We start from the raw sequence: 17,855 nt of genomic DNA, 5'->3' as shown, positions 1-17,855 counted from the left end.
AAACAACAACCGCTTTTTTTTTTTTTTTTTTTTTTTTTTTTTTTTTTACATACTTCCCAATTTTGTTTGCAAACGTTTTCAGACATGTCTTTCACTTGTCTCTGAAGCTGTGGGTGAGGAAGGTCCCAGCTTCTCACATACGTTGCTTAGTCAGAGCAACAGAGGAGAATCCTGTTTCAAAAACAGAAAGAAATTCATCTTGATCATACAGTACTGAGTTTATAACTTCAAGGTGTGTTTTGTTTTGTTTAACACACACGCGAGCAAAGAGCTAAAGAGCACCAACTCTGATAACCGGTCCCCGTTGCAGGCGAGTGCTCAGAATGACCCTGTACCGCCGCGCCGAGTGTGCAGACTCGCCTGGCTAGTGCGTGGCCCACCGCATCCCGCCGGCCCCGCAGCCCAAACGGTTTCTCCCCCCCCCCCCTAGAAGCTTCTCGATTCCAGGCCAGGGGAGGAGGCCAGGAACCGGTGCAGGGGCCCTCCCCGAAAGCGGCGGGAGACAGCACACAGGGGCACGGGTGAGCTACGGGATCAGAGTCCAGAAGGCAGGCTGCCTGGCTCGCACCCCGCCAAGCGACTCCACACCCCTTCCCAGCCCAGAACGGGGCTGATGACGAACTCAGAATGCGACGGACGCACACGCAGCCCGCGCTCGCACGACAGTACGTGCAGGGCAGCGCGAGGGAGTCCCGGTCCGACACCGGCGCGACTCGCGTCCCGCCTCCTCCGCTCCGCCACCCCCGCAGCTCCGGGTCCGCGTCGGTGCGAGGCCTCCGCCGCGGCGAGGCTGCTGGCCCCGGGCCTGTCTCTTTAAGTGGTGGGGCCTGCGGGCCGCCCCTGCCGCTCCTGCCTGGGTGGCCCCGCGCGCCGCTTTTGAGGGGCGAGTCAAGATGGCGGCGGCTTTGGCTCTGTGAGGAAGACGGAAGAGGCGGAGGGGCAGGGAAGGCCCCTTCTACGAAGAGCCAGGAGCCCTCGGGCCGCCAGGGGCCTTCGGAGTCTCCCGGGCGGCGCTAGCTCGTCGGCTTCCGATGCTTTAAGCGGGAGGAGCGGGACGGGAGCTCCGGCTGCGGCGGCAGGGCCAGGTACAAGGGAGGAAAACATGGCGGCGGCGGCGGCCTGAGGCGGCGGCGGCGGCGCGGGAAGCGGCTCTGCGGAGGTCATGGCGGAGGCGGGAGCGGGCCTGTGAGGCGAGCCGCCCCTCGTTAGAACGGCGGGCCGGTAGGCTGCGCAGCGCTGCGCGTCCCTGTCGGGGCTGCTGGGCGGCCGCGCTCCCCCGGCCTGGACAATAGCGCCGAGGCGCGGGCGGCGAGAGGCGGCGGCGGCGGCGGCCCTGGGCTCGGACCCGGGAGCGGGCCATGCGAGCGGCGGCGCGGCTCCGCGGCGGCCTGCGGCGGCACTGAGGTCCCGGAGTTCGCCGTTTGCGGCCGCCCGCCTTCCCTGGACACAGTCCCCGGGCCACTCGGGCGGGGCCCCCGGCCGGCACGATGACCGACACCCGGCGGCGGGTGAAGGTCTACACGCTCAACGAGGACCGGCAGTGGGACGACCGAGGCACTGGCCATGTGTCCTCCGGCTACGTGGAGCGCCTGAAGGGCATGTCCCTGCTCGTCAGGGCCGAGAGCGACGGTGAGTGCACCCCGCGCCTTCCCGGGGAGCGGCGGCACTCGGCCCGGGGCTGGGGGGGGGTCGGGACGGGAACCCCGCGGCGACCCGAGCCCGCTGGGGTTCGGGGGAGAGCATTCGGGGTGTTGTGTGCTCAGCCCCAGAACGCTTGCGCTGGGGAGAGTTCGGGCAGAGCGGACGGAGCACGTTGCGCCGCCGTGCCGCCTTCTCGGGGCCGAAAGGTCGGAGACCGGGGATCCCGAGCCCGGCGTGGTCCTTGCACTAGCGTGACCTTGACCAAAAAAAAAAAAAAGGCACTTAACAAATGCGATCTGCTGCCCTTAGCTCATCCATCTGTGAAACAGACATAAGACCTTGCTTGCAGTCCATAGAAGTTCGTAGCTGTTGCACGCTTTTGAAAAAGTTCTGTCCTGGTGTTTGGGTTTTTTTGTTTGTTTGTTTGTTTTTTGAACATTTCCACTGCATTTTTTTTTCTGATCTTAATGGTTCTGGTATTAATCGAGCAATTCCACCAGGCAGAGAAAATGCTGCTTTGCCTTGCGAGGATACATTGGATTTGTCAGGTGTTGGCTGTCTTTTTCATAAGGAAGGAAGATTGTTGTTTTGTGTTTTTGAGACAGGGTTTTGTTTTTCTCCTGTGTGGTTCTGCCTGTCCTGGAACTCCTTCTGTAGACCAGGTTGGCCTTGAACTCAGGGATCCATCCCCCTGCCTCTGCCTCCCGAGTGCTGGGATTAAAGTGCGCCACCCTGCTTGGCCAAGGAAGGCAGACTTTGTTTGTAACTCTGCTGTGGGAACCTCTGAACCTTTGGAACATTTTATTGCAAGATTTTCTGATTGCTTAAGTGTATGGCCCTCATTTGGTTCAACTAACTGGTGGGGAGATGTATTTTTAAAACTTGACTCTGCCCTTCTGCCTTCCCTTCAGGTCTGTTGAAAGTCTTCAGGCCCAAAGACCTAGTTGTTCAAAATAATGCGGTCACGGTTTTTTGTCGTTTTGTTTTTGACAGGGCTTCTCTGTGTAACCCTTGGCTGTCCTGGAATTCTCTGTAGACCAGGCTGGCCTCAAATTCAGAGATCCGCCTGCCTCTGCCTCCCAAGTTCTGGGATTAAAGGTGTGGGTGTGTGTGTGTGCCACTACCACCCGGCTGGATTTCTCACTTTAAATTATTAGTTTCTTCAGAATTTGCCTCTTTCCTTGGTTACATTCTGTGAATTTCACTTAATGAAAGAAAATATACATGTTGGGCAAAACTTTTCAAATTGTTTCTTTTGGGGGGGCGATCGAGATAGGGTTTCTCTGTGGCTTTGGAGGCAAGTTGTTTCTTTAGTATAAATATAGTTACCTTGTTGCAATAATCTGAGGGTCAGTTTAGTTTGTAGTTGTTTCATATCTGAATTATTACAAACTTACCTCAGATTTTTATTCTTTGGACTATACCCAGAACTCATTCTATGAAAAACAATATTCTCCTGGTTGTAGCTGAAGATTGTAGAAGCATTGATTTGAAAGATACCCCAGATAAGTTAACATTGGTAAAAAGTTACTTCTGCAGATATTTTTAAAAGTTTCAAACGTGAAAGGCAGACCTGGTGAAATTGGAGGCTAGCCTGGGTCTACATAAGGTTCTAACTAGGGTTACATAGTGAGACTTGGTCTGAAAAAAAAGTTTGATTACTTGGTAGGTATATTTTTCAGAGTTGAGTTCTTATTTGGAGTTAAAATACAAGTTAAATTTGTAGATGACCTCCACCTCTACATTTTTATATATGTGGAAAACAAAAAATTGTAAATAAAGATGGTTTGGTATTTTGAGGCAGGTTTTCCTGTGTAGCTTTGGAGCCTGTCCTGGAACTAACTCTTGTAGATCAAGCTGCTCTGAACTCACAGAGATCTGCCTGCCTCTGCCTCCTGAGTGCTGGGATTAAAGGCGTATGCCAACACTGCCCTGCCAGAAATAAGGGTTTTAAGGTAAATTTAGCTGCTTATTTTGAGGGTGGGATTACTGGGAATAGCTCCCAGGTTCTCAAACATGCTAGACAAGTTTTCTACCCCTGATCTACCTCCAGCAAACACCCAGTTAGATTTTTCAATTTAATTATGTGTAGGCTTTAAGCTGATTCTTTGAATTTCTTCACACCAGTGTGCCTTTATTATTATTATTATTATTATTATTATTATTATTATTATTATTATTATTATACAAAGACCTTTTTTGTTATTTTTTTGGGAAACAGTCTCCTGTAATACCAGTCTGGAATCAAACTGGTATGTAGCCAAGTCTGGAAGTCCAGGTTCTCCTGTCTCTACCTCTCCAAATCCTGGGATTATAGGCATACTACCTCAATCCAACTTCTTTGCCTTGTTGTAGAGCCATTCTCTGTAGTTCTCTGTATCTCCTGCCTCGGTCCTCATGTTGGGATTGCTGGCGGTGAGCTCCCACAGCCACCAAGTTTACAAAGACCTTTTGAAAGGATGAACATGAAGACTTCATGCCGTGCTCTCTTGGAGAGTCTCTTGTCTTGACAAGGTTTTGTAAAAACCTGATGTTTTTATGCTCTTTTATATTTTTTTTATCATGTAGGAAATAGCCTCTAACTCCCTTTCTTGCATTTGGAGTTTTGATACTAAAACAGGTAAAATGGTTTTTATTTTGACCCAAGTGGGAAAAGAGCTAGCAAAATTACTAATCTGAGCCTTGTATATTTGTGTTATAAGGAAAGCTAATTTCAAAGAATGTATTTAATCTGGTTGTGGTGCCTTATTCTTAATTCCACCACTCAGGAAGCAAAGCAAAATGAACTTAGAAAAATTGTGGGATACTTGTTAAGAAATTTATAGTTTTAATACTAAAGTTTTTCACCCCTTACTGGTAAATTCCTAATAAGATTAGTAATATAAGCTTATTCAGTACTTCTTATATGCCAGGGCCCTTTCAAGCAATTCACTTGTATTTATAGACATAATTCTTAAAAACCTTTCTCAAATTAGCCATGTTTTATAGATAATTTAGAGTCTAAGATAATAATTATAGGTTGGTGCAAGTTCAGTCTAGGATAGTGGTCTGTATTTTAGTGAGAAATCTAGCCTACAGCTTAAAGCACTTATAGCTAATTATGGTGAATGTAATCTTTTATGCTGTGGTCTGTTTGTGTGTTATTTTATTCTTGGCCTCAAGGATTATTTCAAAGAAAACAAAATTTGAGTTTAGCTCTCTAGATACTTTAATTTTATTGTTGGCAAAATTTCTTGTATCCTGGTCTATGTAGTGAGGACAGTCATTAATTTTTGATCCTGCCTCCATTTCCTAATATTGAGTTATGCTGCATCTTCGTGCTTCATGTAATGCTTTTATGAATTCTACACAAACACCAATTTAGCCTTGCACTCAACCCTAAGATAGTTTCATTTCATTGACTGATTGATTGAGGTAGGGTCCTACCTACTATGTAGTCCTGCCTAGTTGATTAAAGTTATGGTGTCTGCTACCAGTTTGGATCACCCATTATTATGTGCTTCTCCATTCTGTTACATGTAATTGGGAATTCTTTTTCCCCCCTATTGTGATGACCAAAGGTTTTTCTTTTAAAAGGGTTTTTTGGTGGGTTTGTTGTTGCTGCTGCTTTGTTTTGTTTGTATTTGTATATATTCATGTATGATGTGCATACCCTTGGACCTGGAGTTAGATTCTGATGAGCTACCAAGTGGATTTTGAAATCGTCATTGAGCCAGCTCTGCAGCCCAGCATCTTTTATTTGTTTTGGTTTCAGACAAGGTCTCTTGTAGCAGAGACTGGCCTTGAATGCCTGTCCTGCCTTCATTTCCCAAGGGCAGGAACTGCATACGGAAATGTCTGCCACCATGCCTGGCAAATGGGAAGTGTTTCTGCTCTTCCTTAAAGTAGCTCATTGTCCAGTAAAAAAAATTAAAATTAGAGATTGGGTATGGTGCATACATTTATAACCCTAACACTTATTGTAATCTGGGTGTTTAAGAGGCTGAAGCAGAAGTTTCCCTACTTCTAGACTAGCTTAAGTTTCATGAGAGATATTTTCTCAAAAAAGAAGAAAAGGAAACTTTAAAAGTTACTGTGGCTGAGCAGTGGTGGTACACGGGAAGCAGAGGCAGGCAGGTCTCTGTGAGTTTGAAGTCAGCCAGTCTACAGAGCTGGTTCCAGGATAGCTAGTGCTAAACAGAGAAACCTTATCTTGAAAACCAGGGGGGAAATAGTTATTGTGGATGGACTGAACCTCTAGTAATTGTGTTGTCCTGTCTGTCCCCCTCAATACCCTAAAAGAATTCTTTCAAAAACATATGGTAACATTCTTTTTTCCCTTTTTCTCCATGCATCTGAGTTTTTCAGATTATTTCTTTAGAATTTAGCAGTGTGGAGGCACACGTGTGTAATCCAAACACTATTAGAACTTCATTCTGACTTTTGGGCCATCCTGGTCTAAATAGTGAATAGCAATGCTCTATCTCAAAAACAAAAATAATTATAAAACTAAAAAGTAAAATGCTTGTAATGTTTTGAAATGCAATGGTTTGAACCCAGAACTGTACATGCTAGGCAAGTGCACTATCACTGAGCTGTATCCTGACCCCTGAAATATTTGACTGCCTGTACAGTGGTGTGTGGATGTGAAGATCAGAGGATGATTTTGGGAAGCACGTTCTCCTCTTTCACTCTTTTTTCACTCAGGTTTTCAGACTTCTAGACCTTTACTTGCTGAGCCGCCTTATTGCTCACCCTGAAGTATCTCCTTGACAGTCACAGAGACTGTCATAGTTATTTTTAAATTGCTGTGATAAAACTCTATGATCAAGAGAACCTAGAAAGGGTCTAGGTTAGTCTATGAGGGCAAAGTGAAGGCCACACCTCTTAATACTTTTTAAACAGTTCCACTTACTGGTGACTCAAACACTCAAACGTTATGAGCCAGATGGGGGTGCAGGGATGAGTTCTCATTCAATCTACCATACACGCTTTTCTAAAATTAAGGCAGTTTCTGAATGCCAGTATTTGTGGCCTCTGTGTTTCAAGCAGATCTGTCTGAGTAAGTACATTAACCACCAAAGCACCCCCCCCCCCCCAGCTATATATAAGTTGGCAAAACCTGTAGCCAGCTTTTCCTAGCTTTAGAGGGAAGGAACTATTATTCCCATTTTCTGGATTGCATTCTTAGGCATCTGTGCTAAAATATGTCATACCCCATCTTTTTAAAATTAGATTTATGTACTGTTTTGTCTGCATGCATGCATGTATCCACCATGTGCCTGTGCTTGCCGATGCCAGAAAAGGTCTGAAGATAGCATGAGATCCCCTGGAACTGGAGTTACAAATGGTCGTGAACCACCTTGTGGGTGCTAGGAATTGAACTCGGGTCCTCTGTGGAAAGCAGTAAATGCTCTTATTTGCCAAGCCATCTCTCCAGCCCCAAGCATACCCCTTTCTTTAGTGAAGTTAAGTCACTTTTTCCCCCTCTCAATTTTATGGTAGGTCTATGTAATGTTCTGTGTACTAGCAAAGAGTTAGTGTCATGCTTCATTTCCCTATATGCTGAAGGGTAATGTCAACTTATCTAGCTTTAGAATAGATAAAGTTGAATGTTGTCATTACTCCATACAAAGGATGGCTTCTTTACACATGTCAGGCAAGTGTTCTACAGTGAGCTATGCCTTAGCTTAAAAAGATGGCCTTTTCTCATAAAATTACCCATGTTCTTTACTCTAGGTTGCTTAGACAGCATCAAGAATAGTGTTTTTGAGTGGGCATGGTGGTGCACCCCTGTAATCCCAGTTCCTAGGAAGCTGAGGCAGGAGAATGGCTCTGAGTTTGAGGCTTCCCTGAAAACTGTCTCAACCTCACCCACCAAAAAACTGTTTTCCCCTTCCTCCCCGGACTCAAGTGATTGATTCTCCTCCCTCAGCCTCTTTAAGTATCTGGATTACCTGGCTTCAAAAATAGGGCTCTTCTGTTTTGTTTCTACTTGAGGTTGTTAGGAATACATTTGTATATGAAGAGAGGATAATGTGTTTATTTGGGCATGTGGAGGTCCCTACTGAACCCAGGTCATTAGCTGTGGCAGCAAGCATAGCCATCTCACCAGTCCTACTTTTTTATGAAGTATTTTTACATTTCAAAATTATTTTACCTATCATTTGAGTTACTTGTGTAAACATTGGATTCTGTTAATTGAGGCATGAAGGAAAGGAGACACAGGGACATATTTAAGGTAGCACTTCACTACTGAGACTTAAATTCTGTTCTCAGCTTAGTGAGATTTTGTAGAACTCTGTCTTGGTTATATAGTCTGTCTCTACCTGCACTATAATTAGAAAAGGAGACATTTGGGTGGGAAGGGTTTTTCTTTCTGTCTTTTGTTGTTATCATTTTTAGCTGCGTTGGTGAGGGAAACAGAGGCATCCTTGTGTTTTTTTTTTCATGGCTATTTTCCTAAGTCAGTATTAGTTTAGAATCTTGTCTACAGTGTTTGGGGTGTATGGTTAGTTATCCAGAACCCAGTGTCAGTAGAGAAGTACATATTTAAATTTGGGTATAACAGCTGTGTAGGAGACTAACAGTGGTGGATTAATCAAAATCTTTATATCTGAATGTGATAACTTGTGCAAGTTTGAGGACCATCACAATGGTGGGAGTAGCTGTATGAATTCATAGCTGTAATTTTGCTACTGTTAGGAATTGTAATATAAATATCTGATAACCAGCATATCTGCATGTGGTTCCTAAAGATGTCATAACCCACAGGTTGAGAACTGCTGATCTGGTTGGAAGAATAGCAAACAATGGGCTGGAGAGATGGCTTAGTGATTCAGAGCACTGGCTGTTCTTTCAGAGGACCTGGGTAAGATTTTCTAGTGGATAGCAACCATTTGTAACTCTAGTTTCAGGGGATCCAGTGTACTTTCCTGGCCTCTGGGCACCAGGTGTAGGCAAAACACCCCTACATATAAACTAAGAAAAAAAATTTACAGCAGGCCTTTTAACCTGAGCCTTTTCTCTAGCCTCCATGATACATGTTTTAACGTTAATAGTTTACATTTTTATGTGTATGGATGTTTTGCCTGCATGCTTTTCTGTGTTGCCACATGCAAACAGTGTCCTTAGAGGCCAGAAGAGGGCATTGGATCCCCTTGCACCATGTCTGTGCTGGTAATCAACCTAGGTCTTCTGGAAGAGCAACCAATGCTCTTTAACCCTTCTAAGTGTTTTAAAAACGAGTCTTTGCTGTATAGCCTAGTCTGACCTCAAGTCTAGGCCCTTTCTCCCCCCCCCTTTCTATATGCTAGGTTTTAAGCATGAGCCATGCCACCTGAACATTAATTAATTCATTCTTGATGGTGTTTTCTTTCTACTAGTAAATACTGAAGCTGTGATACTAATGAAGTCAGTGTTCTGGAAAAACTGAAGTGAAGGGATGGAACTATCTGTTAAAATCACCACAAAATCTTTTAGCATTTGTTTTGGAACGAATACCAGAGCCAAACCCAGCATCCACCTGAATCTAATTGATTGGCTGATGCTGAAGATACAGAGCTGTACAAGAACACAAAAGTCCTCAGCTTACCCCAACCTCCACCACTGGGCTCAAACCCGTTGCTGCCCTGTGTATCTCAGGAGGGTTCTCTTTCTACTAAGCTACACATCCCTAGCTCAAGAACTCTTACGCTAGCTCAGCCCCTCTTTCTTATGAGACTATATGAGATCCATATAAAGTTGTCCATCTAAGAGTATGCACTAGAAGTTTAGAAGTTTGCGTGGATCATTGACTAAGCAGTATCATGAACCTTGTGCTTGTAATGTAGAGCTAAATATCCACTGTCAAAGCTGTATGCTGGGAATCTGCTCTGGTCCTCTGTAAAGTGGGGTGGGGGCAGTGCATGTTCTTAACTGCAGAGCCATCTCTTGGCCATTCTTTTACTTTCTCTTTTGAAATGAGTTTCTCTCACTTGCTCATGTAGGCTTGAATTTGCCCTCTTTCTGCCTTAGCTTCCAAGTAGCCTGTTATTGCCAGACTGGGCTAAAGATTGTCTTGAATTCTATTATCAAATCTCTACTGTATAAAAACTGATCAAACGTGAGGGAAATAGCACTGAAGAGACACTATAAAACACAATAGTTAAAACCATGAATTCTAGAGCTAGACAATCTTAGCTCTTACTTACCCTTATCGTTATGTAGGTTTTGCCTGTTTTCCTAGATTTTTTTTAATGGTTTTTTACGTGTGTGTGTGTCTGTGTGTGTCTGTGTGTGTGTGTGTGTTCACTCACACAGGCTCAGGAAGAGATTAGGCAACCCACAGGAGTCAGTTCTTAAATTATGTAGGTCCCAGGGATCTATCTAACTCAGATTGTCAGGCTTGGAGCTTGCTAGACCTAAAAGGGGGAGGGGCCTTTGTTTGTGCCCATTAGAGTTTTCTGAGACTTTTTTGTGATACCTTCCTTAGTAATACTAGCAGCCCTCACCCTTATCCCCCACCCATTGAAGAAATCACAAGAAATCCTTTTCTAAGATGTGTACCACGTGTGGTGGTGGCACAGGCCTTTAATCCCAGCACTTGGGAAGCAGAGGCAGGTATATCTCTGTGAGTTCCAGGCCAGCCTGATCTACAGAGCGAGTTTCAGGGCAGACTCCAAAGCAATACAGAGAAACCCTGTCTCAAAAAACCAAAATAATGATGATGATAATAATAATGTTAGGTATTATCCATTAACAAAATAATGATTAGATTGTTTTCTTTCTTTTCTTTTTTGAGATAGGGTCTCTGTATTATGTAACTGCCTGTTCTGGAACTCATTATATAGACCAGAGATTGGCTTACCTGTGTCTCCTAAGTAATGTGATTAAAGACCTGTGCTACCATCAAGTTACTTTCAACCAAAAGCATGTATGGTTCTCTACCTCTTCATTAATGTTAGTAAGTCTCCTGATAAGGATCATACTATTTTTTTTAACTTATGTATGTGGATGTTTTGCCAATGTGGTTTTCTGTGTACCACATGCATGTTTGGTGCCTATGGAATCTGGAAGAGGGTGTCAGATCCCCTGGAACTGGAGTTAAGATCTTGTTAGCTACCATATAGGTGCTGAGAACTCAAACCTAAGTCCTGTAAGAATGGCAACTATCTCAAACACTGAACCACCTCTCTGTCTCCGGATCATACTTATTTTTCTCCTTTTGGAGTGGTAATGCCACTCACCCATACATTATGATAGAATTACTATTTGGGGTCTGTAGCTGACATTAAGACTGCATAATTGGAGCTTGCTCTTCCTTTCCCTTCCCCTCCCCTCCCCTCTCCTCCCCATCTCTTCCCTGTCCTGAAACAATCTCTATACCACTTGCCTCTGCCTCCTGAGTGCTGGGATTCATTCAGCTGGACAGGTGTTCAAAACTTAACCCTATAAGAACCTTTAGATGATCAAGACAGCCAGTTAGACTAGCATAAACAAATACATGACTGAAATAATTTTGTTTGTGTGTTTGGTTTGGTTTTTGATTCTTTGAGGGGGGTTGTTTGGTTTTAGTATCTTAGTTAACCCCTACACTGAAGAACTGTTTACCAAAATTACAGCCTATGTACTAGCTGAGGAATAAGGCATTGGAGGCCAGAGCTGAACTTTTTTTTTAACTTTTTATTTATTCTGTGTGTCTTTCATATGCGTTTTGATACCATTCTTTTCCTGTCCCTTCACAACTCTGCAAACCCCCACCCCAAATGAAACAAAATTTAAGAAGAAAGAAAAGATTAAAAATCTCACCATGGATGCTCATTGTGACACAGTCACAGTCATGCAGTAAACCCTTTTATCCGTATATCTTTACTTGCAAGTCTTAATTGCAAAGAGTCATGGTCTAATTCGAGGCCTCTGGCTTCTACTATACTAAGGATGTGAGGCTCTAACTGGGGTTCTTCTTGTATATCCTATTGTTACCCTGTGTTGTGGTGATCCTACAGCTTTGGGTCTGTGGGTCAGGCCCCTTCATGTGCTCCAGCAGATCATAGGTAGGGTGGATGTTGGGGAGGGCCAAGCCATAAACCAGGTTCTGGGCCTGGGCAGCTGCAGGATTACCCAGCCCTCAGGTTCTCTGTTCTCCCCTTACAGCAGTGAGCGAGGGGTGGGGCCGTTTCTCCTACACCTATACCATCAGGGATAGCCCTCATGCTCCCATGACCCCAGGACCAGCTCCTCCACCTGTGGGAGGAGGGGCATCTCCACTGCCCATGCCGCCAACATGTCAGATGAGTAATGGGGACACTCCCCCAACATTGGGGCTGGGTCACCCACACCTTCGACAACAGGGACCCAGAGCTGAACTTGTAAAGTGGTGTCTTAGATAAGGCTAAGGTATGTGGGAGAAATAGGTTTTGGGAAACATGCTTCCCCAAACATCTCAAATACACATTCTAAATCAGTGGTTCTCAGCCGTAGTGCTGAGATACTTTAATACAGTTCCTCATGTTGTGGTGACCCGTTACCTCCCCCCCCAACACACACCCCATAACATTACTTTCATTGCTACTTTATAACTGTAAATTTGCTACTATTATGAACCGTATAAATCAAAATGTAAATACTTTTGGAGATAGCTTATCCAGAAAATCCTTAGGTCTTCCTTGAGTGAAAACACAGGTCTTGGCACAACTTAAGTTTACCTTTTAAAGTTTGCTTTGCACTCACACTATTTATTTAGAACCCCATTCTCCAGTGGAAAGGCACTCATCTTTTACAGGAAGAACAAATTTCAATAGCTTTGTTTTTCCATTAACATTCATCTCTGATCTCTGAGAACTCTCAGTGATAATTGTGGCATGCAGATGTCTTTCTACTCTGTAGGAAAATCTACTTCATGTCCTAACAACATTTCTCTAAAATTTGGCAGTTCTTCTCTTGATACATTACCAAAAACCTTCTACTTACAGGATGGGTGTGATTTTTTTTTTCTTTTTAATATTTTATAAATATATGTCTACACACCATATGCTTGTAGTGCTTGGAGGCTAGAGGAGGTTCAGATTGTGGTTGTGAGCTACCATGTAGGTGCTGGGAATTGAACCTGGGTCTTTAACTGCTCGCTTGCTTCCATTTTAGCTGTTTTTGTTTTGTTTTTTGAGGCAGGATTTCTCTTTGTAACAGGCCTGCCTGTCCTGGAACTCCCAGGCTGGCCTCAAACCCATAGATCTGCCTTTTTCTGCCTCCTGAGTGCTGGGATTAAAAACATGCATCACTATGCCAAGGTAACTATTTAAAGCAACTTCAACAGGTTATTGAGTTTAAGAACTTAAACTCAATAACCTGAAGTATATAATGAAACCATAGTTTATTTTTTTTTGTATACCCCAAGGTTGTAGCCATTACCACAAGAATTTCATTCTTAAAATATACAGAGGAGGTAGAAATAATGGATGACCATAATGATACATGCTTATAATCTGAGCTATTCAAGAAACTAAGGTAGGAGAATCATAATTTTGATGCCTGCTTGCTTGTCTTACATAGTGAGAACACTATATTTTAAACAACAGAAAAACAGGAAGGACAGGAAAATAGAAGAAAATTGAGGCTTCTGAAGGTGACCTGTAAACTGAACTCTGTTTCATGTATCTTTTAATTTTACTTATGTAGTTACTTATGCTTGATGTGAACTCTTTCCACTTTGTCTTAACACTGGTCATGTTGTATTGAGAGCCTTATTTGCTTATTTAAAAGTATTCTGTAAGACACACAGCATATCAAACATATTAATCTCAGGTTACCTTAGGATTTCAGAGACTCCAAACAAAATAATGAAATAGAAACATCAGTTAACCCGATTGGGATCAGTACATGTTATTTATTTTTATTGAAATACCATGTACTATGTAAATATGTAATTTGTTACTTATCAAAAATAATTTTAGTTAGAGATGGTATACTGAGAAAGTAAGTATATGTATATAAAGGAAATCTAATTTTTCTGTTTTGCAATAACAGTTTTTTTCTTGTTTTATAGGTTCTCTTCTTCTAGAGTCCAAAATAAATCCTAATACTGCATACCAGAAACAACAGGTAAAAAAAAATAAGCTGTTGTATATTATGTATTATCTTTTTAGTTTGGTGATTAAGTTAATTTATCATTGGATTCCTTACAATAAGAAAATCAGACTGTAACATTTTTTCCAGTTTGATTGCTAAAATGTATTTTATTACATGGGGTGGGGGTCAGAACAATTTGAGGGAGTAATTCCAGGATGTGGATTCTGGGCCTCAGACTTGGGTTGTTAGTCTTCAAGGCAGCCATCTTTGCATCCTGAGCCATTTTGCATGCCCAGTCTAATTTTAAAATACAATTTTCTACCAGTCTCTATATGGTTAAAAGGTATTTGTTTGCTTTGGATTTGTTTTAATTTATGTGTTTGAGGATTTTGCCCATTTGTACATCTATGTATCATGACTGGTGCCCTCAGGAGTTGGGTATCAATTAGAAGAGGGTATCAGTTCCCCTGAACTTGGAGTTAGGAGTAGTTGTGAGCTGCCATGTATATGCTGGGAACTGAACCTGGATCTGCAAGAGCAGCAAGTGTCCTTAACCACTGCACTATCTCTCTAGCCTTGGTTTATTTTGTTTGTTTGTTTTTGAAGCTAATGAAAATTCCATGCCTCGTGCGGGCTGACAAGCATGTGCTCATCAGCCACTATTTTATTTGTGTGCGTGCATGCAAATGTATACAGGTTTCTGCAGGGCCAGAAGAGAGTATTGGATCCCTTGGAGTTACAGGTGTTTGTAAGATAACTGATAATGCCTTCTGGGATCTGAACTGGGTTCCTTGGGAGTCAGTTCTGTCTCTCTACCTTGGGTTCTGGGGACATTGTCAGGCTTGCAAGTGAAATGCTTTTACCCAGTCTTCTACCACAATTTTAAGTCAAAAATTTAAAAAGCTATTTTAAGCTTATTTCATAGTTCAGATAATCTAGCAACACATTAAAGTAGCAGTTTCTTCGTTTTTATCTGAAGAAAAAAGTGACAGTTGCTATATAATAGTCAACTACTAACAAAGCCAAGTGGTTGAAGTTCCTTTTTTCTTTCTATCAGAGATACTTCTACAAATAGAGTATTAGAATGTCCTCTAGAACAGCATTTTCTAGATGGGGGCTTGATTTCTTAAATAGCCTCAGTGTAGGGCCTCAAAATGGTGTTAAAGAGTTGAAAATAACTTCAATTTGAATCTGTAATTTCTTATTTCCTTCTAACATATAAAAAAAGTACCTAAAGCTGAATTGTGCATATAGAATATACAGGTATTGTCATGAAGTAGTTTACATACTTTGTGTTCCACAAAGCCATTGAAATAAAGAAATCTCTTTATTGTCCTGAAGGTACAAGTATTAAAAAAAATGTATATTATCATTGACTATTAACGTAAGATTAAAAGGAAGTTAGTATTGCTGAAGACTGGGTGTGGTAACGCATGCTGTGATCTTAGCACTTGCACCGAACAAATTAACTATTATGGGGGCATAGAACAAATATACTGGTGGTGCATAGCTGTAACAGAATACTCAGGAGGCTGAGGCAGGTAAGGTCCTGTTTCAAACATAAACATGAATTTATGCAATACAAGGTATCAGGGAGGGCAGGTAGGGTGCATTGGAAAGTTTAAGGGTAGCAACTACTGAAGGAAATACACCGATTAGCCCCAGTCCCACTTTTGAACTAGAAACTTGTAGAAATGTTCCTGAGCAACATGAGGAAGAAATAGGGACATCAATAAGGACTCTGGGCTTAGTGAGACTTGCAAATGCTTCTTCCAGCAGGTTGGGGCAACTACATGCAGGAAGCAGAAATTGCCCAGCTTAAGTACTCACTGGAATCCCATTCTTCCAGATCTAAGCCTCGAGGGCTTCTGGGATTTGGGAGCTCCATGGATCCCTGGGGAGAACTCAGCCTCTGGGTAGAGGCCAGCCCCGAGTATAGATAGAGTTTGAGTACAGGCTGTGGCTAATAGGGGCCAGTCACTCTCCTTCGTGCTTGCTGTATCTGGGGCACAGGAGAGGCTGGGCTACTGAGGAGCCCTTCCAGGGGCTGGGTAGGTGAGCCCACTAAAGCCTTTCTATTTGTGGAAGCATATCTGGTAGACTTTTGCCCCAAGGGTAAGGTCCAGGATCTCCAACTTAGCTCCAGAAACTGGTCATTGCTCCTTGCTAGTGCTCTGACAGGATGGCCACTTGTTGTATCCTTAAGCCACATTTAGTGCTCCTTCAGGTTGAGCCTAGCAGCTAGAACCACTCAAGTTACCTTCAAACTCAAAGCAGTCATCCTACTTTAGTCCTCTAAGTGTTGGATTAGAGGCATGGCTTATCAAATAAGCCACAGACCGTTAAAGAACAGCTGTTGGCTGGCCACTGAGGGGATGGGTAGATTTTTGTTTGTTAATCCATTATGTAGACTTCTTGATGGGCATTTTAATGAGAATATAAAATACAGTGGTGGTTGGAAAAGAAGGCTCATCAGTAAGCACTGGCTGTTCTTCCAAAGAAAGGTTTGATTCCCAGCACCCATATAATGGCAGCTCATAACCATCTGTAACTCCAGCTCCAGGGGATCCAGTGCCCTCATCTGACTTCCATAGGTGCTTCGCAGATATATATGCAGTGGAAACACCAATAAACATAAAATAAACCTTACTTTTAAAATGTAATGTGTGATGATGGTCTTATTAGTACAGTGGTTTGTATTTTCTTTGTAGGATATAATGTGTATGCATTTTACAGTGTTTTTCATATCTTGGCCAAACTTCTATTTTTAAAACATCATTTCACTTGTGTAGATTTGGCAGAATGAAGTTATAACAAAGTACTGATAATTACTGGATATGATAATTTACTGGAAATATAAAAAATAAAAATAAGCTGTCAGTTCCTGTTGCCTTGTTGCTTTATACATTTGCTATATACTTAAAGAGTTTGTGGTAACAAGTGTAGTCATTTAGACTTTTTTTTTTTTTTTTAACCCAAAGGACACTCTGATTGTGTGGTCTGAAGCAGAAAATTATGACTTGGCCCTTAGCTTTCAAGAAAAAGCTGGATGTGATGAAATTTGGGAGAAAATATGCCAGGTAATTTTACGAATAGAGAAATAACATATTGTCTTTAATAATATTTTCTTCAGCATACAAAAAATAATGGGTTTTGTAATATACAAATACATATAACATTGTTTGTTGTTCATTGTTCATACCCCACATTAGTCGCTTTCCCTTCTCCCCTGGTTCCCTTTTTTCCTAAACAGCCCACATCTAGTCCCCAATAACCATAGTTCTACTCTGTGTCCAAAGCTCATCTTTTCTGGGTTCCCATGTGTGGGGAGATCCTGTAGTTTTATTTGTCTTCCTGTGCTTGGCTTATTATATTTAGCTAAATTTTCTCCAGGTTCACCCATGCTATTGCAAATGTCAGTTTCCTTCTTTTAACACTCAGTTGTAGAGTATATTTAGCGCTTCCCCCCCTCCATTTATTGGCTGTTTATGTTCTTTTGTGAACTGTTTAATTTGTACATTTATTGATTGTTTTTGAAGAATGAAAACTAGACTTCTGTTTCTTGCCCTGTACAAAGTTCAGTTCCAGTCAGACTGAAGATCTATTAAGACCTGAAACTTATAGAGGGAAAGCATGTTAGAGATACAGACATACAAGGTCATTCTGAGGCTTCCAGTAGCTCAGGAAATTAAAAACCTTCTGAACAGCAAAGGAAGCAGTCAGAATGGAGAGACGGCCTGTAAAGTACGAAGGGACTTAGCCAACTGCATATCTTATAAGGAGTTAACATTGAGCGTTTGGTTTGGTTGGTTTTTGTTTTTTGAGACAGGATTCTCTGTTTTTCTTTTGGAGTCTCTCCTGCACTCACTCTGCAGACAAGGCTGGTCTCGAACTCATGGAGATCCACCTGCCTCTACCTCCCTAGTGCTGGGACTAAAGGCATGCACCACCACTGCCTGGTGTGACTCTATCTGTGAGTGTGCGTGTATGCTTGTGTGGGGCCAAAAGAAGGTATTGGATCCCTTTAGAACTGGTATTATGGGCATTTGTGAGCTGTCCAGTGTGGTTGCTGGAATCTGTTTTTATTTGTATGCTTGCTTGCAACAACGCCTGGCTGTTTGTTTGCTTTTTTATTTGTTTTGTTTTGTTTGTTTGTTTTTTAGATAGGTCGTAACCCACCATGCTTTAAA

General features: G+C 42.6%; 1 protein-coding gene across 2 annotated transcripts in view; it reads left to right on the top strand.

Moving 5' to 3' along the window:
- Nucleotides 1-668: 668 nt before the first annotated feature.
- The window catches only part of Ppp4r3a (protein phosphatase 4 regulatory subunit 3A), a 38,509-nt gene continuing 21,322 nt past the window's right edge, over nucleotides 669-17,855 (top strand). The window contains exons 1-3 of one of the 2 annotated variants that reach the window (XM_051196474.1): nucleotides 669-1,629; nucleotides 13,643-13,698; nucleotides 16,647-16,745. In XM_051196474.1, the coding sequence (XP_051052431.1) occupies nucleotides 1,488-1,629; nucleotides 13,643-13,698; nucleotides 16,647-16,745 (297 nt within the window). In that variant the 5' untranslated portion in view covers nucleotides 669-1,487. The remainder of the gene's footprint in view (nucleotides 1,630-13,642; nucleotides 13,699-16,646; nucleotides 16,746-17,855) is intronic. The other variant, XM_051196475.1, reaches the window with a different exon arrangement.

This window comes from Phodopus roborovskii, unplaced genomic scaffold, assembly GCF_943737965.1.
Source record: "Phodopus roborovskii unplaced genomic scaffold, PHOROB, whole genome shotgun sequence".
NCBI lineage: Eukaryota > Metazoa > Chordata > Mammalia > Rodentia > Cricetidae > Phodopus > Phodopus roborovskii.
This window is presented reverse-complemented; position numbering and strand designations above follow the sequence as displayed.